The 27,813-nt window shown below is 41.4% G+C and overlaps 1 protein-coding gene across 1 annotated transcript; it reads right to left on the bottom strand.

Annotated features, from left to right (window-relative positions):
- Positions 1 to 429: 429 nt before the first annotated feature.
- Positions 430 to 27,099, bottom strand: LOC105353653 (uncharacterized). Its single transcript, XM_023966360.2, has 21 exons — positions 24,604 to 27,099; positions 19,085 to 19,302; positions 18,800 to 18,996; positions 18,645 to 18,708; positions 18,495 to 18,571; positions 16,761 to 16,818; positions 16,613 to 16,689; positions 14,570 to 16,228; positions 14,311 to 14,371; positions 14,160 to 14,215; positions 13,949 to 14,080; positions 13,307 to 13,423; positions 12,744 to 12,807; positions 12,633 to 12,673; positions 11,319 to 11,411; positions 3,862 to 3,931; positions 3,754 to 3,785; positions 3,601 to 3,672; positions 3,407 to 3,499; positions 2,013 to 2,102; positions 430 to 1,931 (listed from the first exon to the last, which is right to left on the bottom strand). Exons 1-21 carry the CDS (start codon positions 24,735 to 24,737, stop codon positions 1,881 to 1,883), a joined length of 3,456 nt encoding a protein of 1,151 aa, XP_023822128.1. The 5' UTR covers positions 24,738 to 27,099; the 3' UTR covers positions 430 to 1,880.
- Between the last annotated feature and the right edge of the window lie 714 nt (positions 27,100 to 27,813).

Genomic DNA, 27,813 nt, shown 5'->3' on the forward strand with positions numbered 1-27,813 from the left:
CGACCCTGGTTCAAATCCTAGCGGGGTTCTTCCTGTGCAAGTTTGTGTTTTCACCAACTTCTTCCCACAGTCCAAAAAAAAAAAAAAAAGAGCCTTCATAGGTTAATTAGTGACTTTAAATTTGTCCCTAGGTGTGCATGTGAGTACCCAGCTGGGTTGGCTCCAGCAACCCCATGACACCAAAAGGGATTTAGCAGGTTCAAAAAATGGATGGATGTATTTTCCCAATGTATATTTTATTTAGGAATCCAGGAAATGAAAAAACATAGCTTTAGTTTTCAAAACCATCAAATCAGGTTTTTATTCCTTTGATTTTTTTTTTACATTTCATAAGATCTTTGGTGTGATTAATTTTGTTAGATGTCATAAAATAATGGTTAGCTCTGCATGCAGTATAATATAGAAACTCCTTGAAATGGGACAGGCTTCCGACGGCTCACATGGAGCAAACACACAGAGCCTTTATTTAGGGCAGATAAAAAACCAGAGGAAGGAGCAAAAATAAACACGAGCAGTGAAAGCCAGCAGCGGTCCAGCCGCACAGCAGCCAGGAAAAGAAAAACAGATCACAGGGAACTTCCAAACTGTAATACATTCCACATGACTTCTTATTATTGTTCAAAAGTAATTCCTTAAAATAAAATTCAAAGTCCTGCACCTTCTTTCAAGTAGCTTTCTATACATTAGTCTAAAATGACAAACATACCATGTAGAGTTTTACATTAAGATGAAGGTTTATGGTAAACGTATTACTATTAAAATCCCCCTTTTCTTTAAAGTAAATAAAAAAAATATAAAGTTAAAAAAAATCCTCTTTTTTAGTCAAATGAAAGCAGTTTAGTCCACACGAATGAAAATAAAGGCTATTTGCTTGAAGAACAATTTTTGATCTTGAATCTTTAGATAAAAAGATCAAATAAAGAAGTACAGGCATGGATAAAGCAGAAAGATACAAACAGAAATGGATACATTTATTAGGAACACAAACATTTTTGGATTATTGAAGCCTAAACAGCCTGAGCATGATCTTTAAACAGATTCGGTTTGTGTCATTTCTTCTTTAGGAAATGCCTCTTTGTCTCTTTTTTTAAAACTTTAAGCGACTGGTCTGATGTAAAAAGTCAAAAATTCTTTGGAAGAATATTGCACTAATTCCTTCCTGTACTTTATCAAAGCAAAAAGTTGTGTGTTTTTGTGATTCGGTCCTTTAGTAATGAGTTACTCCCAGCAGAAAGGCTGCTCACAGCAAAAGTCCTGCTCCTTCAGGCTTTCAGGCTGGCGCTCAGCCAACAAGGTTCTGAAGAAGTGATGGGAACAGACACACACAGACTCTCAGAACCGCTGATGGATCTCCATCAGAGTTCGGAAAGGACTAGATTTGGAGCTTTGCAGCATCTTCAGAACTATGAACAATTCATTTCCTTCTTTTTTATTTCCTGTTTTTGAGTTCCTGATAAATAGATGTACAAAATGAATTAATCACTAACTGGTTTGATATTTTATGTTCTCCATTATCCTTAAGGTAAACTGATGTTTTCTTATCTGACATTTTCTGGACAAGTAACCTCTTCTGAATAAAAGTCTCCACTTTAAAATCAAACAGCTTAAAGCACGCATTAATCTCTAACTTCTGCATGTTTAAGCTGTGCCGGCAGAAACCTGAGGGTGAAGCAGTTGAGGAACATCAGCAAAGGTTTCATGGCTGAGACATATCCTAAAGTTACATACATGCAGCTGAACTGCTGCTGCTCTAAACACATTTTGTGAAGCGTTCGCATTAGGACCACAGCAGAGGACTTTCACTTCCTGTCTCCCCTCACAGCTGTAGGTTCAGGGCGGGTTATCGTGTGCGCTGCTGGTTTCCTGCTTCCTTCCAGCCTCTACTTTGGTGGAACTGATAAAGCAGAAAACATCTGCACGAGGTCCTTCACCTGAGACATTTAAGAGCATAGGAGGTTCAAACCCTGACAGAAGCTCTGTGGAGAGCATGCAAACATGAAGCCACTCCATACCTTCAGGCTTGTTGTGGCTTTCCTCCCCGCTGTGGGTTTGACTGCAGATAAATTCTGTTTGCTGACAGCAGTGACGAGATTTCCAAACGTCTGTCAAGAAAGAAGACCAGACATGCACAGCTGAAACCCCTTAAACACTGATTCCTTTAGCACTTGTCTACATTTATCCATCATTTGTTTTGATTATGCTTCAAAAGAACCAAACTTTATTGAAACAAATGTGCAGCAGTTGTTCTCCAGACTTTCTAATCTCCTTAAATTGTTTTTATTTTGCAAACCTGCAGCTTTCTCACTTATTTTTTGTCCTAAAAAAGGAGCAGTGTGTGTGTACAGGTGTGTGTGTTTTTGAGGCCATTCACCCACAAAGATCAATCCATTTAAACATCGCTCCTATTTCTGTCCTGTTGCGCTCCTTTGCAAAGGCAATGAGTTAATAATAATAATAATAATAATAATAATAATAAATTTTATTTCAAGCGCCTTTCAGGTCACCCAAGGTCGCTGTACAAGGTTAAAATAAGAAAAACAGAATAAAACGTCAATAAGAAATTATCAGAGTAAAACATGAGTAAACATAAAGACATAGTAAGAAAAAAAAAAAAAAAAAAAAGGGTTCAGGTTAGTGGAGGGAATTTCGGAACCTCTGTAACTCATTTACTTATAAATTATAAAAACATTTGACCTCAAATCACAGTAAATAGGTCATGGATAAATGCTGTAGAAAACCTGTAGCAAATCACAAGTTTACACAGTTGGGCAGCTTGGTTTGTGATTTTCTGACGCTTTTACTGTTTCCCACGTTAGTTAATGTTGAGGCTGGTTCCTTTTCAAACACAGCAAAATAAGTATTTACAAGGAAATCTAAAAAAAAAAAAAAATGAAAAAAACATAATTTAAAGCTGCATTTCTTCCTGCTGCGTTTTCCAAAGAAAATTCAAAATAAAGCAGATTTAGATACTTTAGAAATAAGATTGGGTGACTAATCGATCATTTTAGTCACTCAGTCTTATTTCTAAAGCATCTAATTCCAGAAATCCTGCTTTATGTTTTAAAAAATACATGTTTTTAAATCAATAATTCATTTTTACATTTATTAGTGAATAATAAGAAAGAGTTCCATATGGTCATCCAGGTCAACTAGTCATCTAGAGGAGGGCGGGGCTTCCACAGCGTACAGACATCACACCTTATGACCTTCTTAACTCTGGCTTTGAAACCCAGCTTTTACTTACTTTTTATTAGTTTATAGATTCATGCAAACTTGAATGTGTTTACTTTACATACTTGTATTGTCCTGTCTGTTATATAACGATTGGTCAGTATTTATAGCTGCTTGTCTTTAAGTCTGTGCAGCTGCATGAAGAGATGAAAGTAGAACAGCAGATTATGACCACCTTCACTCCTTTTTGCTCCTCTCTGTTTGTCTTTTTCGCCAGCATTGTTTCCTCCTTAGTGGCAAATGAAATTCCACGAGCATGAGTCTTTACCTGAACAACAGGAGGCAGGAAATAATCATGTCAAATTATATAAAAGCAAGAATGTTTTAAAAGATCCAAAAGACAACAGGAACATTTTCAGTCTCCATCACCTGGAAGAGTTGCTGCTTCTTTTTAGGAGTTTTGCTTTCCAGACTTTTAAACATCTGAAGCCGCTCCTTCACCTGAAACAAGTTTACCGTTTCAGTCAGTCTGTGGAAAATTCAGTTTTCATTTTTAAGAATGTCTTTATGTATCTGCTTTACCTTCATGTCAGTAATGAGAGTGGGTGGTTCAGCTTCAAATGGAAAAAAAGACAACCATATTACTGTCAATTTCTTCAGAATTAAAAGAAAAGTAGTTTTCAAACATACATAATAATGGAACCTCCTGAGAGACTTCAGTCTGGGAGGACTCCGCTGTGCTTGTGGTTTCTTTGACACTCTGACAAAGAAAAGATGAAAGTAGTCATCTAACATGGTACAAAATGTCAGACATACATAGAACAGAAGGTGCTGGGATGTTTTTTGGTGAATGAGACTGGGAAGTCATAAACAAGTTTTTCATAAACAAATCAACATCATTTTGAAGGGAAAGGAGAGTCACTGATAACTGGAAAGTTACCAAACACGACTTTATGAAAATAAACTCAACAATGAATAAAAAAATAGAGAGAAATACACTTATACATTGTAAAAAAAAAACAAGAGTGATCAAACCAAATCAAGGAGAGCAAAACATAATTCAGTCCAATCCAATTTAATCTATATAGCACTTTAACAATTTCCATAAACCTTAATATCTGTATCATCACAAGGGGTTATATACAAATACATATAGTATGCTAAAACTACATAAAGTAACTACAGACGTGTTGGTGTTAAAATAAGATATGATAGAAAAATTGGTCAAAGTCCTCTTTACTATTAAGTCAATTTAAAAATAAGTTTTGGCGGTGAGGGACCTCTGATTCCCAGTGACACGGGGCAAAAAGGCCACTTACACTCACTGGCCAATTTCCTACAGGCCAAGCTCTCCAACCGCTCATATTGCAAATGGAGCCGACAGGTCTAATAGTAGGGGTGTAAAAAAAATGCATTTGGCGATACTTGTATCGATTCAAAATGCGGTCAGGAAGATATCTAATTATTTATGAGAGTCCTTCAGCGTCTGACTCTTGTTTTCCAATCTTATCTCCGACAGCTAGTTGGCAGCAGAGCACACGGAGCCTCTCTGAGCAGCTCTACACCGCACCAAACAACAACAAGATCTCAGTAAGGCGCAGCTTGTTTTGTTGTTATGAGACATGAACTACTTAGTTTTTACTTAGGATGGAAACCGAACCGAAACTCTGAGCCATGTTGCTGCCAGTATCATATAAAAGCACAGATTGCAGTGCTTTTTAGCGGACTCAGATAAGAACGAGTGAAGCACTGCAGCTGCACAGCGGCTAATGCACGTAGCACCAGCCAAAATGCTATCAGCAAAGTGGGCCACAGTTCTGCAGAACCTTCCAGCAATAGATTTTAGTTCAGCGACCTGATGGATCAGAGTGATGTGTACAACGCTCTAAAAAAAGACCACCATTGTCAGGCGTCGGGGTCGTCCCCGCACACCTGCGTGATGATCCGGTCTCGCACACCTGCTCAACATCCAATCAGGGACCCTATTTAGTCCATCTGGCCCTCCAGCCATTGTCGGTTCGTCTGCCCTAATGAAGGACTCGCCGATCCAAGCCAAAGCCAAACTAAAGCCTACGCCAAAGCCCTCGCCAAGGCCAAAGCCGAAGTCTACGCTCAAACCTACGCCGAAACCCAAGCCAAATCCAAAGCCAAGCCAAGTCAAGCCAAAGCTAACGCCCACAGTCCACACCAAGCCAAGCCGACGCCCAAGCCAACGCCAAAGCCAACGTCCACTCCAAAGCCACCAGAACCGAAGCCACAAGAACCCAAGCCTCCAGATCAAAATTTCGCAAGAAACTCTGAATCCTCCTCCAAAGAACAAAAACCCAAAAGAACCAAGACCAACACCAAAAATCCAACGCCCAACATCATCTGTTTCATCCTACAATAAAACTCACTAAATCAAACCAAGTCCTCGTCTGCCTTTTTGGGTCCAGCAACTCCAAACCTAACAGAACGAACCGACCAACATGGACCCAGCAGGCCCGGACCCCGTGAACCAGACTTTGTCCTCCCACGCCTCCACCATGGACAGACATGAACAAATGCTTCACAGCCTTTCGGGAAATCAACAAGCCATCTCACAGCAGTTGTCCCAGCTCCACTCATTGCTCCAAACCATTGCCGATTCACGCTCACCTGACTCCGCCGGCGTGGCTCCTATGCCGCAGACTCCGCCACCTCATGCTTCACCTGTCCTGGAAGCTCGCATCCCCAATCCGGATCCTTTTTCGGGAACATCCGACCATTGTAGGGGATTCCTCCTCCAGTCTTCGCAGGTGTTCTCACAACAAGGCAGCATGTATTCCTCCGACGCAGCCAAGATAGCCTATGTTACCGGACTGTTACGCGGTCGAGCTCTTGAATGGGCCGAAGCGTTCTTAGCGAACCACAACATGACGGCGTTATCATTTCAAGATTTTATGGGCCACTTTAAACAAGTATTCGAGACACCAGAAAGATACCACGACGCCTCCCGCAAACTGCTGACCCTGCGCAAAGACAAACGCTCCGTGGCCGAATACTCAGTTGACTTCCGCATCCTGGCCACGGAGGTGGGTTGGGACACTAGAGCGCTTCTAGAAGTGTTTTACAACGGTTTATCCGATTCCATAAAGGACGAGCTTTTGCATTACGACAAACCTGACTCCCTGGAATCTCTTATTTCTCTCTCCATTAGAATTGACAACCGCCTTCGAGAGCGCCGCTCATCCCGGAACTACAAATCCCAGCAGACCTTTCCGAAACCTACGTCACGGCAGGTAACGCCCCCTCCCAGTTTTTTTGAATCCTCAGCTCCCACGTCATCAACAGAGGAACCGATGCAGTTGGGGAGGACTCGTTTGACTCCAAAGGAAAGACAGGATCGATGGACAAGAGGTGAATGCTTCTATTGTGGCAGTAATACACACAGGGTGGCGGTCTGTCCTGTAAAACCAAAAGACAGAGCCCCTCAGTGATAATGGGGTCACTGAGGGGCAAAGACTCTCAAAGCCTCACCCCATCAAGTTCAGAATTCCTGGTTTCTCTTTCCTCTGGTTCGTGGTCTGGTTCTGTTTCGGCCCTGATTGACTCTGGTGCGGAAGGAAACTTCCTCAATGAGGACCTGGCTCTCGAGGCTGGTTTATCACTCGTTCCGTTAGACCCTCCTCTAAGAGTAAGTGCGGCAGATGGGCAACCCCTCACAGTTATTAATAACCAAACTGCTCCAGTTCTCCTTTGTGTTTCGGGCAACCATGTGGAAACCCTGCAGTTTTATGTTTTCCAGGCGCCTTCCAGACAAATAATCTTGGGTCGCCCCTGGCTGTGTCAACACAATCCCCATATCGACTGGCAGTCTAACAGCATTATGAGCTGGAGTCCATATTGTCATTCCACCTGTCTTCGCTCTGCATATCCAGATTTACCCATGACCACACCTCCTCCAGAGGTCCCAGATCTGTCCGGCGTCCCTCCCATCTACATTGACCTGGCGGCTGTCTTTAGTAAAATAAAAGCATCTACTCTTCCTCCTCACAGACCATATGACTGTCCCATAGAGTTGATCCCGGGGGCCACCTTGCCCACTTCTCGCCTCTACCGCCTTTCGAAACCAGAGCTCCAAGCCATGGAACTTTATATCAAGGAATCGCTGGCGGCTGGGATCATCCGACCATCTTCCTCCCCCCTGGCAGCGGGTTTTTTCTTTGTCGAGAAAAAGGACAAAACACTTCGTCCCTGTATTGACTACAGCCAGTTAAATAAAATCACTGTCAAAAATAAATACCCCCTGCCCTTGTTGAACTCTGCTTTCGAATACCTCCAGGGTGCTTCAGTATTCAGTAAGTTAGACTTACGAAACGCCTATCACCTGGTGCGAATTCGGGAAGGGGATGAATGGAAAACAGCTTTCAACACCCCATTGGGCCATTTTGAATATCTAGTTATGCCCTTTGGTTTAACCAACGCCCCTGCTGTGTTCCAGGCTCTTGTTAACGATGTCCTACGTGATTTCCTGAACCGCTTTGTTTTTGTCTATCTTGATGACATACTCATCTATTCACCCTCACTCGAGACCCACTGTCAACATGTCCGCTTGGTCCTGCAGAGATTACTCGAAAACAAACTTTTTGTCAAGGCGGAGAAATGTGACTTTCATGTTCCCAGAGTCTCTTTCCTGGGTTTCATTATCGAAAGGGGGAAAATGAATATGGACCCAACTAAAGTCTCCGCAATCAAGGACTGGCCCAAACCAACTACACGAAAAGACCTACAGCGCTTCCTAGGTTTTGCAAACTTTTATCGCCGTTTCATACGCAACTATAGCAGTTTAGTAAATCACCTGACCAACCTAACATCCACCAAAAGGCCTTTTCTGTGGCACCAGGGGGCGGAGGAGGCCTTCAAACATCTCAAGGAGCTTTTTACCTCAGCCCCAGTTTTGGCCCAAGCCGACCCCACCCGTCAGTTCGTTGTGGAAGTTGACGCCTCAGATACCGGGGTGGGAGCCGTTCTCTCCCAACGCGCGGAGGACGGCAAACTCCATCCATGTGCTTTCTTCTCCCGTAAGCTTTCAGCCTCCGAACGAAACTACGACGTGGGAAATCGGGAATTATTGGCCATTAAACTGGCCCTCGAAGAGTGGCGCCACTGGTTGGAGGGGGCTGAACATCCCTTCTTAGTTTGGACCGACCACAAAAATTTGGAGTATCTGAGCTCGGCCAAGAGACTTAACCCTCGCCAAGCTCGATGAGCCTTGTTCTTCAATTTCACAGTTTCCTTCCGTCCTGGATCTCGCAACCTCAAGCCCGACGCACTTTCGCGTTTACACCGCCCTAATGACCCTGACCTCTCGGCAAATCCAATTCTCCCTTCTTCGTGTGTGGTGGCCAGCCTAACTTGGGAGATAGAGACGGCCATTAATGATGCTCTGACCACCGACCCCGACCCAGGAGGGGGACCGACCAACCGCCAATTTGTTCCTGCAGCTGTTCGGTCTCAAGTGCTGTCTTGGATCCATGCTTCTCGTTTTTCTTGCCACCCGGGTCTCCGTCGTACTCTGTCTTTGATTCAACGGCGTTTCTGGTGGCCAACTATAGTCAGGGACACCAGGTCGTTCGTGGCGGCGTGCACTGTGTGTGCTACCAGCAAGTCCACCCATCAAGCACCCGCCGGGCTCCTCCAGCCTCTACCTATCCCCTCCCGGCCGTGGTCTCACATCGCTGTCGACTTTGTCACCGGTCTCCCCGCTTCTAAGGGGAACACAGTCATACTCACCATAGTCGACCGTTTTTCCAAGGCTGCTCACTTCGTGGCTATGCCCAAGCTTCCCACCGCCGCTGACACTGCCAGTGCTCTCTCCATCCATGTGTTCCGCCTTCATGGTATTCCTTCGGACATAGTCTCGGATCGGGGGCCCCAGTTCACATCCCAGGTCTGGAAATGTTTTTGCCAAGCTCTGGGAGCCACGGCCAGTCTGTCCTCTGGCTTCCATCCTCAAACCAATGGTCAGACAGAGCGCACCAACCAGGACTTGGAGTCCGCTCTCCGCTGTGTCTGCTCCCAGAACCCCTCGTCTTGGTCTGATTACCTGGCCTGGGTGGAATACTCTCATAATTCTCTGGTTTCTTCTCCCACTGGCCTTTCTCCTTTTGAAGCATCACTGGGATACCAGCCTCCTCTTTTTCCTTCTGAGGAGTTGGATTTGGCAGTGCCATCGGTGACAGCCCATATCCGTCGTTGTCGTAAGATCTGGACAGCAACCAAATAGTCTCTCCTCCGCACTTCTCACCGCACTAAGACGGTTGCGGACAGGCGTCGCACTGCTGCCCCTGCTTATACACCTGGGCAACAGGTATGGCTGTCAACCAGGGATCTGCCATTGCTCACAGAGTCCAGGAAGTTGTCTCCCCGTTATGTTGGCCCTTTTGAGATTGACTCCATCATCAATCCGGCGTCTGTCAAGCTCCGTCTTCCCCGCTCCATGAGAGTCCACCCAGTGTTCCACGTGTCCCGCCTCAAGCCAGTGGTGACCAGTCCGCTGTGCCCTCCGTCCGTGCCCCCTCCGCCCGCCCGGCTCATGGATGGCCATCCTGCTTTTTCGGTTCGTCGCATCCTGGATGTGCGCCGTCGGGGTCGTGGGTTTCAGTATCTTGTTGATTGGGAGGGCTATGGCCCGGAGGAGCGGTGTTGGGTGCCTCGCTCCTTAATTTTGGATGATGGTCTTGTGCGTGATTTCCGTCTTCTGCACCCTGACCGTTTTCGGCCGCCAGGTGGCGTCCCTTGTGGAGGGGGTACTGTCAGGCGTCGGGGTCGTCCCCGCACACCTGCGTGATGATCCGGTCTCGCACACCTGCTCAACATCCAATCAGGGACCCTATTTAGTCCATCTGGCCCTCCAGCCATTGTCGGTTCGTCTGCCCTAATGAAGGACTCGCCGATCCAAGCCAAAGCCAAACTAAAGCCTACGCCAAAGCCCTCACCAAGGCCAAAGCCGAAGTCTACGCTCAAACCTACGCCGAAACCCAAGCCAAATCCAAAGCCAAGCCAAGTCAAGCCAAAGCTAACGCCCACAGTCCACACCAAGCCAAGCCGACGCCCAAGCCAACGCCAAAGCCAACGTCCACTCCAAAGCCACCAGAACCGAAGCCACAAGAACCCAAGCCTCCAGATCAAAATTTCGCAAGAAACTCTGAATCCTCCTCCAAAGAACAAAAACCCAAAAGAACCAAGACCAACACCAAAAATCCAACGCCCAACATCATCTGTTTCATCCTACAATAAAACTCACTAAATCAAACCAAGTCCTCGTCTGCCTTTTTGGGTCCAGCAACTCCAAACCTAACAACCATTGCAGTGATGAGCGGTAAAATATGTGTTTACTTCCATGTGTGAGAAAGCGGAGCTGCAGCTTATACTGAAAAATATTTGTTGTAAAAATCAGACAATGTTGACTGTTCCGTTTAAGAACAAATATATATTACGTTTCCAAAATAAAAGCACTATGAATTTGCTTACATAGGTAAAAGCAACTTGTATATGAGATACAGTTGCAGTGCTTAACATTATGATCATTACATACAATAAATTTGACCATTTTATTACATTGAAAGGCGTATTAATATTCAGGCAGAGTTTTTCCAAGTCATACTCTTGAATAAATAGAATATGTCTTCTGGAACAATTTCGGTATATGTGTCTTATCATGGGATATGAATATGCCCTGAATCTATAGCTAAAAATTAATTAAAAATTAATAACTATTACCACATCTGATTCTGGACTGTGAAAATCTTTAAACCCAGACAGAAAAACCTCAAGGATAGTGTACTCTTCTAAAAAGACCATCAGTTGACTATAAAATACCTTTTTAAGAACTTCTGAAACAAAAAGAAATGTCAAATTTCTAACTGGTGATAAATCCAAAGTAGGCTTTTTAACTAAAGGAGAACAACAGCACTTCTAAAAACATGATGGGATGACACGTGAGTTAAAACTGCTATTGATAACTGTGAGAACAGCTGGACTCATTGAGGTAAAGAGGTTCCACTTATAAACCCAAAAGCAGAAAATAAAAGAAGGAAAGTGAATTTCTTCTTCTGAGTTTATAACAAGGCTGTTTAATCTGGTCTTAAATTAGGATTACATCTGGATTTTAGAGGATCTGCTACCTGTGAGAGCTGGTGTACTTCTTTGGGTTCCCTCTTCTTGTTTGATCCAATTTTGGCTGACATTCCTGAAAACATCTGCGCCAGATCCTTCACCTGAAAGAGGCCAAGATGCAGTTAAACCAGCATAAGGAGCCGACACGTTCTCACCCAATTTGTGAAATATTGACGCGTGGACAGGGATCTCCCTCCATGTCACATATTGATGCTTTGGGTGATCACTACTTGTTGTTTTTTGACGTACTGAAAATAAGAGATCGTGAAACGCTGGTGATTGATTAACGTTTTCAACCATAAAAACAGGAAGTCGAGGGTAAAGCACCAACAGTGGGGATTTAACCACTTGACGACTATTGATGCAAATGCGCATCAAACCACTTCAGCTTCAAAATTCAAGGTAGTTAAAGATAAACCATTTCTCCTTTAACACAACAATCTGGGCCGTATGATAGGATGATCCTGTTACTTGTTAGCTTCTATGAAAATAGAAGAAAATAGATCCTATAAGTAAAACAACTGCAAATATCCTTGAAAATATAAAGGTCTGAGATGCTGAAGAAGACATTTTTTTTCTTTAAATAAAGAAAACAAACAGAAGCACCTCATCCTGAATATGTAATCAATTAAAGAGGAACAGGACTATAACAGATGGTGGGTGCACTGATAGTGGTAATGAGTTTGGTCTAGGGCATGGCAGGACAATTTATAAGGCTTTTACTTCTTCTAACTGCCTTTTGAATATTTTATCCAGTATTAGTTTTCCTTTAAATTAATGTCTGAACTCAATAATGCAGTTCTTCAGTTCTTGTGAAAAAGTACAGCTTTTTATCACATCTTTGGAACTTTGGGAATTAGACCAAAGTATCACTGGAGAACGTCTACAAAATATTACAATAAGCTAAGTTCTTTCTCTGTGTTTTGTGGAGGATAAATGTAAGTTTATGTTGGAGAAATGTGTAGAGAAGTTTATGATTACAGTAATGAAAAGGGTAATGTTAAAGTTGGATGTCCTGTATGTGTGAGGAGCTCAGCAGTGTCCACAAACACAGTGACAGCCGTAACTCTTGTGCTATCCTAGGCACTTTACCATTGGGATTTGGGTCATCTAGACCCACTAGACAGTGCTCTGAACCTCTTTTCTTCAATGATTTGTGAACCTCACTGGTGTCCATGGATTACATGAAATCTTTCCACCTTTATCCACCTTTGTCATGGTAGGGAGAACACTTCAATGTGAGGGTGGGGTCATCTAAGATAGCACAAGGGTTAAGCAGCTCCTGCCAGCATGAACTTCTGTTCTTCTGAAATCAGTTTTACCTTCATGCCAGCAGAGAAATCCCCCGGTGCAGCTTCAGAAACTATGAAGAAAAGGACAAGGCTGTCATTTTTGTCCTCATTCGGAAAGAATTGAAACATGCTGCTACGTACGTGATGCTGGATCCTGTGCTAAGGATGAGGAGGGTGTGGTAGCACGTCTGACGCCAGTGACACTCTGACAAAACAACCAGACGTCAGTTCAGCTCCTCAGGTTTCACAGTTGGTGAAAGTAAAGATTTGTTAGACAGGCGTTTGGTCCTCAAAATTTAAACAAAACAAAAAAGACAAGTCACCAGTTCTCCAAAATCTTCCACTTCAAATGATAAGAGATGTCTAACATTTATCAGAGAAGCAATACAACTGCATGAAAACATTTCTGCTGGCTTCACAGATCTGTCTTCATCAATGATAACTTTTTTTAATAATTTTGGTAATTATCTTTGATTTGTGTAAATGAGTATGGGATTTCTCTGATACTGCAGGTGAGTTCTTAAGTGAAACTGCAGAAAGGTTTGTATGCTCCCTGATGGATTTGTTAACCTGATAAAGATGACACCCATATGATAGTAAACTAAAATAGAATAGACAATTATCAGAAAACCTAAGTAGATGCAAAAAAATAGACCTCAAGAGAGATGACTGAGTGACATTCATTTAACAGAAGAATGCTGCACCTGATTCTCTGTTTCCTCCTCATGGAACAGGACTCCTGTCTCTTCCACTGCTTGAACTGCGACCAAACAACTATGAACTTTCAGCTTCAGGGGGACCAGAGGTTTTGTTGGGCTCACCTGAAAGGATGGATAAAGCTTTAACAAGATGACAAAAGTGATGACAGGATGACTGATTCTACTCCATGAGCATCGATGGGAGGGAGTAAAGCTTATGATTCGATTTAATTTATCATTTTATTTATGTTAAACAAGTACTTTCCCAGCATTAATGTGATCCCATTGTAGATAAATAATTGACGTAAAGTCCAACAGAAAAAAATCCCAAACATTTGGCTTGGTTCAAACCATGAACTGCAGGACTTTCCTTTAGGTGGGGGGTCAGTTTTTCCTTATCTTTACAGTATTTTTATTGACAGTTTTATCTTGTTCTTTTTTTGTCTGTCAGGTGACTTTATAATGACACTGAAATTTAGATTAGAAATATCCCTAAATGAACTGCCACTTTAACATGGTGGTGGTGGTTTATCTGTAAACAAATGTTTTTAAATTAAAACATGTTAGAAATGTCCAATCAGAAACCCAAGAATTAAAAAAACACAAACAAAAGTTTGAGTATCCCCCAGACTCAATCAGATCCTGCACCTCCTTCTCCTTGACTTTGATGGTTGGCTGAGCACCTGCTCCAACCGGGATCCTCTCAAAGTCTTTCAGCTTTGTTGAGAATAAAGATGATTCCATTTCTGTCTGGATTACAGGATGGGGCGATATATTCTCCTGAAAAGTTAAAAACGTATAGTTACATCGGCAAAAGAACAGAGACACAAAGATCCACAGGTCTGGAAGAGATGTTTACCTGCCCAGAAGAGAGCTTCTTCAGGTTTGGCTGTTTCCTCTCAGAAAGTCCTGATGCTGCAAAAAGAGGCAGAGACAAATCCACATGCTCTGCTGTTTCACATCCCTGACACTTAAGGATGTAACTAAATGAAATGTCTTCCTTATAATACCTGACTTGTTTCCCACAGCAACCTTTGTTCCAGATGGGCTTAGAGCCACAGCTGATATATCCTGAATGAGAGAAAGACATTTACTTCATGGAAAGATTCTGCTTTGTAGTCAGGGCAACTTTTGGCCTGTGTCACATGCGACAGCAAAGATTCTGACTATAATGTCTCAGATCAAAATCCGTTTAAACTGTTCACAAATTTTATGTTTCATAAAGGATTCTGTACAAGCAAATCAAAATGAAATGATTCCAATATTTACTTTTGTTTCCAGTTCTTTCTCTCTTTCTTCACTGAGGGACTGTTTTCTCTGTAAAGCATTCTGGAGTTCCACCAGTACTGGATGTGGATGTTTCTCTCCCTGTACAGATGGATCTCTGTTCTTGGAGAAAGCCACAGGTGGATCTGGGTTCTTGGATAAGACTATAGGTGGATCTGTGGTCTTGGGCAGGAGCACAGATGTATCTTTGATTTTGGACAAAGATACATCTGTGTTATTGGGCAGGGCCACAAGTGGAAGTGTGTTCTTGGTCAGGACCAGAGGTGGATTTGTGTTTTGGGGCACAACCACAGGTGGATGTTTGTTCTTGGGAAGGACCTGAGGTGGATTTTTTTTCTTGGACTGGACTATAGGTGGATCTTTGGTCTCGGGCTGGTCCACAAGTTGATCTCTAATCTTGGGCTGCACCACATGTAGATTCATGGGGTGTGCCAAATGTGTATCCATGGTCTTGGGCCAGGCCATAGGTGGATATTTGTGCTTGGGCAGGGCCACAAGTGGAAGTGTGTTCTTGGTCTGGACCACAGATGGATTTGTGTTTTTGGGCACAACCACAGGTGGATGTTTGTTCATGGGAAGGACCTGGGGTGGATCTCTGTTCTTGGACTGGACTATAGGTGGATCTTTGGTCTCCGGCTGGTCCACAAATTGATCTCTAATCTTGGGCTGCACCACATGTAGATTCATGGGGTGTGCCAAAGGTGAATCTATGGTCTTGGGCCAGACCTCAGGTGGATATTTGTGCTTGGGCAGGACCACAGGCAGATCTGTGTTCTTGGTCAGTACCACAGATGGATTTGTGTTTTTGGGCACAACCACAGGTGGATGTTTGTTCCTGGGAAGGACCTGAGGTGGATCTCTGTTCTTGGACTGGACTATAGGTGGATCTTTGGTCTCCGGCTGGTCCACAAATTGATCTTTAATCTTGGGCTGCACCACATGTAGATTCATGGGCCGTACCAATTGTGTTTCTGTGGTCTTAGGCCAGACCATACGTGGATTTTTGTTCTTAGGCAGGACCACAGGCGGATCTGTGTTTTTGGGCAAAACCACAGGTGGATGTTTGTTCCTGGGAAGGACCTGAGGTGGATCTCTGTTCTTGGACTGGACTATAGGTGGATCTTTGGTCTCCGGCTGGTCGATAAATTGATCTCTAATCTTGGGCTGCACCACATGTGGATTCATGGGCCGTACCAATAGTGTTTCTGTGGTCTTAGGCCAGACCATAGGTGGATTTTTGTTCTTAGGCAGGACCACAGGCGGATCTGTGTTTTTGGGCAAAACCACAAGTGGATGTTTGTTCTTGGGAAGGACCTGAGGTGGATTTTTTTTCTTGGACTGGATTATAGGTGGTTCTTTGGTCTCGGGCTGGTCCACAAGTTGATCTATAATCTTTGGCTGCACCACATGTGGATTCATGGGCCGTACCAAAGGCGTATCTATGGTCTTGGGCCAGACCACAGGTGAAATTTTGTTCTTGGACAAAGCCACAGGTGACTCTTTGTTCTTTTGCTGAACCACAGGTTGACTTCTGTTCTTAGGGTGGAAAACAGATTGATTTTTTTTCTTGGGTCGAACCACAGATCTATGTCTCTTCTTGGACTGGCCCACAAGTGGAGGTGATTTGACAGGTCTGTCCACCTGAAAAAAGTTACAACTTTTAATACTGCAACTTCAAACATTTTTAAGTGAATGTTTTCAAACATCAGATTCTTCTGGAAACATCTGAGATCAAAGAGATCAAATCCAAAATCTGAAAAGAGTCAAATGCCTTTGGTCAGGAATGTTCAACCTTTAGCTAATTAACACATTTCAAATACAAAAAAAAAAAATAATCAGAAGATTTAAATAATGAATGAACAGGAAATGTTTGAAGGAAAACCTGTGGACTTCTGTATCTCTCCTTATATTGAGATTCTGGATTAGTCAGAGGCTCCCTGAACAGTTTCTGCACCCACGAGACAGAGCAGAAGTTTGTCACCTCACTGCAGGTGTGGTTTCCTGTTAATATCCATTTTACCTCACCTGTTCTACCTGCAGGTCAGAGCAGAAATCCTGACGCTGTAGCTCAGGAGCTTGTTCAGCAGTTCTCCAGACAGGATCTGCAATGGAAGGAGATCTTCATAAGCGGATTCCAGCAAATTCACTTATAACGAATGAACTTTTAACATACGTGATTCTGGTTCCCTCTTTATTCTGTGGTGAATCTGCATTTCTTCACTGACTGCCTTCTAACAAAACCAGACAGAACACAGAGCTGTAAAGCATCAGTAATCCATCCTGCCATCCATCAATCTATTCAGCTTTAAACCATCCATTTGTCCAAAGATTCCTCCATCATCCATTTATTTATACATCCATCAACCACTCTTTCCATTCTAGGAGGACACTGGTGTGTAGCCAGACCAGCTGATGTGTTCTCTCCTGGGTCTACTGTACCCCCATTTGGAAACGCCAGTAGTGCTTCACGGTGGTAAAAATGTCTTATCTCCTCATCTTGTTCCTCTCCATGAGGAGAAGAAGCTCATGGTCATAGGTGGGGGTTGGGAGTGGTTAATGAGTAAAACCCTATACTGAGCTTTGTTCTCAGACTTAGCTCTCCACAGCAGTGCTCTCCAATTTTTTTAGGCCACGAACATTTAATGTCAGACAATATTTTCACAGACCAGTCTGTATGAGGCTGTAGTTGGCCTTCAATTATTTAAGCTTCCGGTTTTCAAAAGTGATTGTAACACTAGAGTTAGTCTCGGCATATTATACAAAAAAGTGGTCTTGGTACGTGCAAACAACACCTGCCGCCATATATCGATCGATGTGTTGAGGAAAACTGCTGGTTTGGTCCATAAATAGCAATTTTCTTTTTCTGTGAAGTCGAAGACTCTTCCATTATTTGCTCAATGGCTCTTTTTTTCCCAAGGAAATTTGTTTGTTTGTATTATCATAACCTTTGTTAGCTTTGGGGTTTAAATTTAGTGGTCAGTGCAGCCGCTTTAAGAGGGTAGCGAATAGATTTAAGACATGTGACTGAGATGAATGACTTGCGTCAAGAGTAGGTCAAAGATAAAATCTGGTAGTATTCCACAATAGAAATTCCTTCTGAATCACAAAATAAACAAAACAGAAATTATCTAAGTTGTCAAATGTATTTTTTTTTGGTCTACAGACTGGTACCAAGTAATCCACAAACCAATATCGGTCTGCGGTCCGAGGTTAAGGACCACTGCTATACAGCACAACAGGCTGGAACAAAGTCCTCATCACTACAGACATACTAATCAGACAAGTAGTCTGAATCCGAATTCTTCCCCTATGGCTTCTCGCTACCCCTCCAATTGTAAGGGCATTTAGAGGGGTAGAGTTTTTTTACCCTTGTGCTATCTTAGATGACCCCACCCTTACATTGACGTGTTCTCCCTACCATGACAAAGGTGGATAAAGGTGGAAAATTTCATGTAATCCATGGACACCAGTGAAGATCACAAATCATTGAAGAAAAAAGGTTCAGCGCAGTGTCTAGTGGGTCTAGATGACCCAACTCCCAATGTTAAAGTGCCTGGGATAGCATAAGGGTTAAGGGCTAACCCTCCCAGCGGAGGAAAGCCGAGCCCTCCGTTATTAGTATGTTCTGCGTTGCCCTGTGCCATGGACAAGAAGCGCTTTTCCTGTTTTGACATGACCTTTATAAAGTTATAAAACCGATGTTATGTATTTCTGAGTGCTAGCAGCTACGCACTAACATAGCTGACCAGCAACTATTGATGATATGATTGAAGGAGATGCTGTAAGGGAAGAATTCGGATTTGGCCTTAAATTCATCACCTTTTCAAATATTCTCACATATTCAAATCTTCTCTCTAGAAATGATAATTCTGATGATTTCTAAAAAATTAAAAGAGCTATTCCAGACCTGGGTGAGGGCCTGCGGGGCCTCCAGGTACCGGGCTGAGTATCCTCTCTGAGTCGAGTGTGGAGGTTCTGGAGAAGCTGTTAGAAGAGCAGAAAGTCACATTTGGGCTGCAGCACAGACTTGTAGTTTCACATTTAACATGACACCTACAGTACTCCATCTTTGCTGCAGCAGAGCTCTTTCTGCAGCTTCCCCTCAGTCCTTCTGGAAACATCTGTCAAGTGAACCAGGAAAAATGAATTTTTATTCTTTTTGATGTTTAATATAAGAACCTGAGGTCTTCCACTTTAGATCTCCTTAGGTACCTCTGGAAGAGGTTTCCACTGATGTTCCTTCTCTTCTGTGTTATGTCTGGAGTCATATTTCTCTTTCTCTGGGATCATTGCTCCCTTCAAGGTACATTCCATCCTCCCCTGATGAATCAGTAACCCCTGATAGGTGGTTCTTTTGGTCCAGCCACAGTGACAGACCTGGAGGCTCGGGTCAGGAACATCTAGGCTTTCTGTTCAAAATATAAAACATGTTTTGAAACCAGTTTTCTGCTCTCATTTTTCTTTCTTGTTGAAGAATCTTCACACATTTTGACTAACCAATTTTGACAACGCAGTCAACATTCAGCGTTAGGTTCCACTGAATCTTCTGTTCACACAAGTATTGCTGCTTCTGTTCACACAAGTACTGCTGCTGGTGTTCCATCACCCTCATCCCTTTCTGAGTGCATCCCATCTTGCCCTGGTGGATCCTCAGGCCTCGATAGGAGGTGACTTTGGACCAGCCGCAGCAGGGACACACCTGGAGGCTCCTATTACTACAGAACAGAGCACAGCTATCAAACGGAGCCTCTCCTCCTCTTCCTCCTCAAACACACGAGACTCTGCTGTCTGCAGGGCAGATTGCACACATGAATCACACATGCTGATGTGCTGGACTCATCCTGATCATCACCTGCTTTCAAATCTGTTTTATATTTTACATAGTAAAACAATTAAAAATATTCCCTTGAGTAGCTGTTTGACGAAAACAAAACTTGCATAATACAGCAGCATGATTTCTTTAAATGAAATACCAACACGCTAAAAAGAAGGTTCATCAGGAATGTCTGGCTTTCTAGATATTTACCATCTGAAACAGGATTTCCATTTTTAAAGGAAATAGGAAAAAAGTGAAATGTGGTATTTCTGTTTCCTTAAAGGTCAGAGTCCTGCAAAGGTTTATGCTGAAAGCCTCTTCTGCTTTAAAGAAACATAAAGCTCGACTGAACAAGCAGATAATACAATAATTTCAGGTCTTTTCTGAGTGTTAAACTTGAGAGGCCTCATGCCTACTTTTGACTTATGTACTTCATTTTTTATTTCCTTTACATAAAAGTGACTAAATGTTTAAAAAAATATCCACTGGCAGGCTCAGTGGTGGAGGGCTGATGGTGTGGGTCTTTTAAGCAGTCTCAGTGAGAGTCTCAGTGGGAAAAGCTTGGATGAAACAGGGTCAGAAACAGAACTCAGGAAAAAGAAAACAATTAAAAATAGCATTTCCTGTGAACATGCATGTGTGTGAAGATGCTGAGATAAAGCACTAAAGGACATTTAGAGACCAATCAACCATTTTAGGTTTGCACAAACAAGATGCACTTATGTCATTCATCTTTATTTATTAAAGTAATAGCCTTGTACAAAGTATGAACATGGTTTAAGACATCACCTGGTTTTATTAGAATTCAGACAGCTGAGTGAAAAATGACACAAAAAAGAGGTTGCAAAACATGGGGTCCATGCCACTGTTCCAATGGAGATGTGAAAACAAACAGAACACCTATATTTAGTCTGAAATACATGAAAGTTTCGTGAGTCATAATTCAAAGTCATATACAATTCTCAATTGACAATGGAATTTGCAATTTAATCATAGAATTTAAAAAGGCATTTTGTAATTGACAATTCAATATACAATTCAGGCTTGGAATATGTAAAAACATTTTGCAATTTAGAATTCAATATTAAGATTTAGAATTCAATCAGACAATGAAAAATAAAATATAATATATTAAATAAAATCAAATTCAATTGCATTTTAAATTGTCATGGGTTTTTTACGTCACAATTCAAATAAAATTCACATATTAAAATTTAATATTAAAAATTGTCATTCCAATACATGGTTTGCTTTATATTAATTTCAAAGTGACTTAAAATCTATTGCATTGAAAAACACCATGCTGCTTTTGTGTCAAATTTCAAATGAAGTTGCAAAACAGCGCCCCCTTGGTGTAATGCATTTTCTTTGGCATAGCAGCTTCAAGGCCCGTACACACCGGGACGAATATTCGCCAGGCGTTATTCGCCAGCGTTTTTCGCCACGTTTTTTGTGTTCACACCCAGGCGATTTTCACTGACGATGAGCCGAGCGACCATGCAATTTCATTCCCTGACATTAGATGGCGCTTAATGTAAACAGAAATGCTCCTGTACACAAGGTGGCGCTGCGCAACTTTACGCTTCTTAAAGTCGCTTTTCACTCAGAAGAAGAGAGCAAGTATTTACGCGCTTGTCAGAATAATACAAAGAAAACGTGAATATTTCAAGCACCAGTAGCTCCAACTGGTGCTTGGTTCGGGGATATTTTAGAATGTCCGTCATTATTTCTTCGCGGCAGTGTAGACGCTATTTGGCGTCTATCTTCTTCGCTGGTATGTGTGCTCAGCAAGGCAGTTTTGTGTTTGAGCGCCCCCAAGTTGTGTTTTACTGTAACTTCAGAAGCTCCAGACACGTGTGCAAAAGCGCCATTCTCATTGGTCGAGTAGATTTCGACGCGACGCGTCGAAAAAAAAAAACGAACCAGAGGCGTTTTTTTTTTTTGACGCTTTGACGCGTGGCATTTTTTCGCATCGGTGTGCACACTCTCATTAGTGCCCTTTGTTTAGTCACAAGGCGTTAAACGTCGGCGAAATTCGTCCCGGTGTGAACAGGCCTTTATGCGTGTCAAATTGAAATGCTAACCGTCAGACTCTCATCAGCTCCTCTCAACTCCAAACATGTTTGTTGTAGAAGCCAAACAGTTTTCTTGTCTCATACGTGTCAGATTGTTAGGATGCATTTTTAAGCATATTGTAAAAATGATATTATATACAACATGTCTGCAATTGATCTATCTAGATTGAAACAGATAAATATACACACTTTTACACAGCATAATAAAAACATACATACATAAGTCTAACTGTATACAACTTAGACTTGGTGATGAAGATTTTTTCTCTAATTTCAAAGTGGATGCTAACAACCGGACTTCTACGGTGTGACGGATAAATAAGCAAAATAAAACGACACAACGATCATAAAACTGGTGTTTTATAATTGTAATATAAATGTGAGTCCACCTTGCGTGCCACTTTATTTTCTGCGTGTGTGAAACAATGGAGAGTCAGTCACCACATGTTATTACACAAACAGGCTTCAGCTATGTAAGAACATCTGTCTCAAATAATCCGGATTTGGAGGAAGAGTCCTGTTTATGTCTGTAAACAGCAGCTTTATGTTTCTTTAAAGTCAAAGGCTCTGCTTCTGTTTTCTCACTGGCTTTTTCCTCCCCAAAGAAACTTTCCAAATATGCTTTATTGTTTGGCATTTGCTAGCTTTTTAGCTTTGGGCTACTAGCTTGGCAGAGAAGCTGCTTTAAGTCACGGGACCAAGACGAATGTGATGAACAGAATCCAGGACTTTTTTTTTTCCAAAATAAAACTTAATAAAACGTAAATAACCTGTTATCGTATTTCTTTTTATTTTCTGTCTGTGGCTGGGTACCAAGTAACCCGTCCGTGGCTCGGGGTTTGGGGACCACTGTCTCAAGGACACAGCAGCCCTAAATATGTGCTCCAAAAAAACTCTTTTAGAGCTGCAACCCATCAGTTGCAGTTGTAGTCACAAACACAGAAGCTAATTCATTAGCAGATAGCGCATTCTCTTCTCTAACCTCCAACACCAAAATATTCCATTTGTTAGTCTTTTGTATTTTGGCCGACCAAAGGAAGATTTATCACATTTATGAAGCCGGCAGGTCCCGCCTGGTGAGAGTCTGACAGTTTGCATTTCAATTTGAAATTTGACACACAGGTTGTGTCTGAACTCCTTCACTACTCACTAGGGGGTGTAACGGTACATGGAGTTGCATTGAACCCTTTTGGTACGGCAATTTCGGTTCAGTTCACTTTTGTACCAGTTCGGTACTTTTTTTTTTGCTTTCCCAAATGTATTAACTTTGCACCAAGGCCGAACTAAAGTTAGCCATGTATTTCCGCCGAGATGCTATTGAGTGACGGAGGTGACAGTAAGTATGTCAACATGCGGCTAATGCAGACGCGAGGCCAGAGATGAGGACCCCCTAATCTCCTTAGGCTCTCCTGTGTGGGAACACTGGCATTGTTTTCAGCATCAATGAAGGGAAAAGACAATTGGATAAGTCTAATGCTGTGTGTGTCAACATTGTTACACAAAGATAGCGTATGCCACAGGTAACACATCTAATCTCATAATGCACTTAAACGGCATCACCCCACTGTAAGAATCGGGTCCACAAGAAAAAAAAAAGGTCCACGTTTTTTTTTTTTCAGGCCTGTGCTAGTATCAAAAGTTTTTAGTTCCTGATAGCTAATAGCTGTATTATTTTATATAGCAAATCACCTACATATGTCAATTTTATTTATTGTTATATAAAACCAATAAATGCATTTTGCAAGTAATTTTTTCTACCTTTTCTGTACCGAAAAAATACTAAAAATGTACTGAACTGAGTCCTATGAAATACTGAACCAAACCGAACAGAATTGAGATTTTAGTGTACTATTACACCCCTACTACTCATTGCATTTTGCAGTGGTGTCCAAATCTACAATTCCAAAATCCAGTGCCCTAGAAATTTCCAAGAAGTGTCTGCGAAAAACCAGTGTGCATCGATGCTCACTAGATTGGCGAAAATAGACCAAAATGCATTGCGTCTGAACAATTTTTGCCCAAAAAATGTGTTTCAATGTATTTTTTTCATATACCATTGAAGTTTTTTTCTTAACAAGACAGTGAATAAATAATTGTTGCAACACGATCATATCAATTATATTTTAACTTTGTGAAATCGATGGCATCATATCAGCCATTTAAAAAAAAAGTAGTGAGCATGGTGTCCAAATTGCTTTTAAAATTCAGGGCACTACATAGTTTTTTAGTAGTTAGGGGTTAGGGTGGGAATTCAGACACAGCCCATATAAAACCCAAATGAAAATGCATTACACCAAGGGGGCGCTGTTTTGTAATTTCATTTGAATTTTGACATAAAAACAGCATGGCGTTTTGCAATGCAATAGATTTTAACTTACTTTACAATGAATTTAAAACAAACCATGTATTGAAATGTCAAGTTTTAATACTGAATTGGAAATAGCAAAATGCATTTTAAAAATAAAAGGTCCAATTGCATATTGACTTGTGTATTGTCATTTGAATTACGAGAAACCTGTGACAATTTTAGATGTAATTGATTTTTTTTATTACTGAATTGTAAATAGCGATGATTTCACTTAAGGGTGTAACGATTAGTCTATGAATCAACTATAATCCAACCAGATCAATCAGTCTGAGGCAGAATCGAATCGACCTTTACCATAAAAAAATTGTTTGAAAATGGGATAAATCGAAAATCCAAATGTCTAGGTCAGTGAATCGAATTGAATCGGATCATTCAAGCAACTAACCATCGACAATAAATCTGACCATCAACTACCAGTTATATGAGGAGAATTGTTAATGATTTGTTTCACCCTTAAAAGCCCTAAAAAAACCCTAAAGAAAGTTTTCAACTGCTCTGTGAGTCCACAGCTACCCCCCTTCTTTATTTAATAGCCTTATTGTCTTCATATATTGCAGAAATCTATTATTTTGTATTTTAAATTCAGCATCCTGGTAACTACCGTCAGAATTCACTGGAAACATTTGTAGGATTTTTTTTTTTTTAAACATATAGTTTAAAGTTTGTTCTAAATGTTTGACTTCAGTGAGTTTCTGGCTGTGATGTTGGACTAAAATCTGTTTGACAAACGTGTCAGAGAAAAGGATGAGAGTCTCACCTCCGCGCTCTCATCCTGCAGCTGCCGCGATTCAAACGGATCTTCTTCAGCCCTGAAACAACGAGGATGCTTTCACTTTCGTTTCTGACAAAAGAATACATTCGCGCGCCTTCTCCCGCGTGCTGCTTACTCATCTTTCACGTGACTCAGAACCTGTCAATCAAAACTACCGAAAGTTTGGTTTGTGATATTTAATCGGAACTTTGGCTTTTTAAAATACAAAATAGTGAATCACTTTACTGGAAATCAATTATTTACAACTTTAAACACTGTTCTACAATGGCATTTGTTTTATCTTTATCCTCTGAATCGTTACAATTCTATAAGTAAAGTTAAGTTAAAGTTAAGTCTACCCCGCCCAAGCATATGTTTCTCATTCAAAATAAAAGTCAAAACCAGAAATGCTTTTTCCGTTTCACAATAAAGCTGCGTTCGTTGACCGTTTTTTCTTCTTCAACAGCGCTTATTCTGTCACAAAATTATAAAGAAAATGGTATTTGACATTTTTTAGCAAAAGTGTAGCTAAATAAAATTAGAAATATCTAATTTTACAATTAAAATGGATTAACAGAAATGCTTATTTATTTTCACAATGTCACTGCTTTAACTGACTCAAAAATAAAATAAAAAATCAATCCTCCAAAATGCTTTTTCATTTTGTACTTTAACACCGCTCATTCTGTGATGTAACTAAAGTGATAATGCAAAGACAGGATAGCATTTTCGTTTTCACACCCACTGCACATAAATTGTAGAATAATTCATTTCCAGTTAGCAGTTCCAGGCGGGAGGCAGGGCGATGATGTCAGTGCCCTCAGTGTGGCGCTCCAGAGAAGGCTTTGGAGCGTAAACAGGACTGGCCTGCTGCTCAATGCGATTGAACAATGTGTCTGAACAGTGCAGCCGGGTTCGTAGCTTCGTGTTTGCAGCGGGGGGGTGTGCTTTGTTATAGCGTGCGCTACTGAGGAGACTTCGGTGTGCTCTCCGTCCGGCAGCTCTGGCTGATAGAGCTGCCGGACTTATCCAAGATGCACATTGCGGCATTTGCCCGCATGGATTTTAACTACATCCAAAGCTAAATGATGTCGTTAGCACGTATAAGCCAATCCTAACCCTTCTTCCGGGTCTGTGGGTCCAAGAAGAAAGCACTGACTGCATGGATAAAAAAAAAATTATGAGCAAACAGTCACTTAATGATCATAATAATAATAATAATAATAATAATAATAATAATAATAATAATAATAATAAAAGTACAATCATCTCCTGCTGTTTCCCGCTGGTTTTGCTGTTCGAGGACAGTTGCAGCTTCCCTCAACAGCTCTAACACAGATTTCACCATGCTTAACTTTTCAGCCTCTGACAAAATTTCTGAACCTCTTGGTCCACACTCTTCTGTTCTTGCTGAGGAGCGGCCGTAGTGCAACTGTGGGGCGGTCGACCCTCTGATCGGAGCATTGCTGGTTTGATTCCTGCCTTGCACACCCATGTGTTGAAGTGTCCTTGGGCAAGACACTGAACCCCACCTTGCCTCTGGAAGTTTGGTGGTAGTGTTTTGGCAGCGGAGCCACCATCACTGTGTGTGTGAATGGGTCTGTGACTGTCAAGGGCTTTGGGCCTTCCAGGAAGGTAGAAAGCCCTATATAAGTATACGCCGTTTACCATTTTTTTCTTCTTTGAAATACATTTTATATTTATTTTTATCTGTTAAATTCAGTGAAAACTAAAGATTTAACTAGACTTCGAGTTACAAGTAATAGCACTATTTAGCTTTTATTTATTTACTTTGTGAGGTAATATTGATTTAGTCGTATTTTCCATTTCCTTAAAGTAGACATATTTGGATTCAACTCATGTCTTCAACATTTCTTCAATCAAACATGGGCCAATTTTGAATTTCACACAGTCAGAATTTCCAGTTCTTAGCTTGCTGATTGAATGTATTTTGCTTTCTCCCTGTAATCAGTTGTCATCCGTCACACCTGTAAAACCATGTGACTGCTGCTTCTGTTCACTCAGTGCCAGTTTGTTTGCTCTGTTTTCATGTTACTGTGAGTGTCTGAATGGATTCCTGGAGAGTGTTGGATTACTGTGAAGTTTTTATTTCCCTCTTTGTCAGTTTGTTTTTTTGTCTTCTTTGTGATCTGGCCTGGTTGAGATTTCAGTATTCTTGTTTTGAGGAGTTGTTCGTGAGGGATTTTGATTTATGGGACTGCTCACATCAGGACAGGATAAATGGGATCCTGTTGTTTAGAACTTGTTCGGTGGAGAAAATCTCTCCCTGTTTGGATTTTTCCCCTTTTTTACCCTGCCTGAGGATGAACTTTGAAGTCCTACGTTTGTTTCAGGCTGTAAGCATAGATTCTGCCAGGTTTTGTTTTCTTAAAGATTGCGTTATCACTTTCTTCTACATTTGGTTTGTTTGCTGTTTTCTTCTCTAATTACACCAAAAAATTTTCTTGGGCTAGGCCTTAACTTTAAGCTTTTTAAAAGACACCTCACTTCCCAGTTTTTTTAAATATATATATATATATATATATATATATATATATATATATATATATATATATATATATATATATATATATATATATATATATATATAAAAACCTTTAAGCAAAATTATTAATTAAAAAACCGCAAAGGTTTTCCAGAATTCTCAAAATTCAAATGTAACATTATGGACTAAAACATCCAGTGTTTGAGGTGAACACAAAACTGGGGGGTATTCCAGGAAGCATGTTTAAACTAGCCTGACTTTGAGCCTGAACTCTGGCTGAAATCCGCCTGAACTTGCTTACTCTGGGTATGTCGGTTCCAAAGGACCAGATATGAGTTGGCGTAATTACGCTCAACTTGGTAACCCTGGGTTAACGCACGGTACATAAAGACATTCTCAATAGATCGCCGATTTCTGGAGTCACCATGGAAACGCGTGGAGAAAAAAAAGAAAGCGCGACACTTGAGACGGAAGTGAGACGGAGTCTGAGATTTTAATGACGGCGGATAAAGATTATAAGTCCATCAAAAAAGTAACACGGCTGAAAAATAATTTAAGTAATTTAGTTACATTTATTCAAACTCAATAATTGTTTATACAACTCAAATTTACGTATTTATCTAACTAAATGTCACATTACTCCATTAATCTTTTTTCCATCTTAATTACTTGTATTTCTTGAACTTTCATTTGTCTAAGTTTGAGCCGGC

The sequence above is a fragment of the Oryzias latipes genome, chromosome 18 (genome assembly GCF_053564925.1).
Source record: "Oryzias latipes strain Hd-rR chromosome 18, Olatipes_Hd-rR_3.1".
NCBI lineage: Eukaryota > Metazoa > Chordata > Actinopteri > Beloniformes > Adrianichthyidae > Oryzias > Oryzias latipes.

What these genes read in the sequence shown, in the direction of transcription:
- LOC105353653 (XM_023966360.2), bottom strand. Translation starts at nt 24,737, where the DNA reads ATGAGTAAGCAGCACGCGGGAGAAGGCGCGCGAATGTATTCTTTTGTC. An exon ending in ATTTCTCTGCTGGCATGAAG is followed by an intron (nt 11,412 to 12,632) that starts GTAAAACTGATT and finishes GGCCTCTTTCAG; the next exon opens with GTGAAGGATCTGGCGCAGAT. An exon ending in AGGAGCAAAAAGGAGTGAAG is followed by an intron (nt 2,103 to 3,406) that starts GTGGTCATAATC and finishes CTTTCTTGACAG; the next exon opens with ACGTTTGGAAATCTCGTCAC.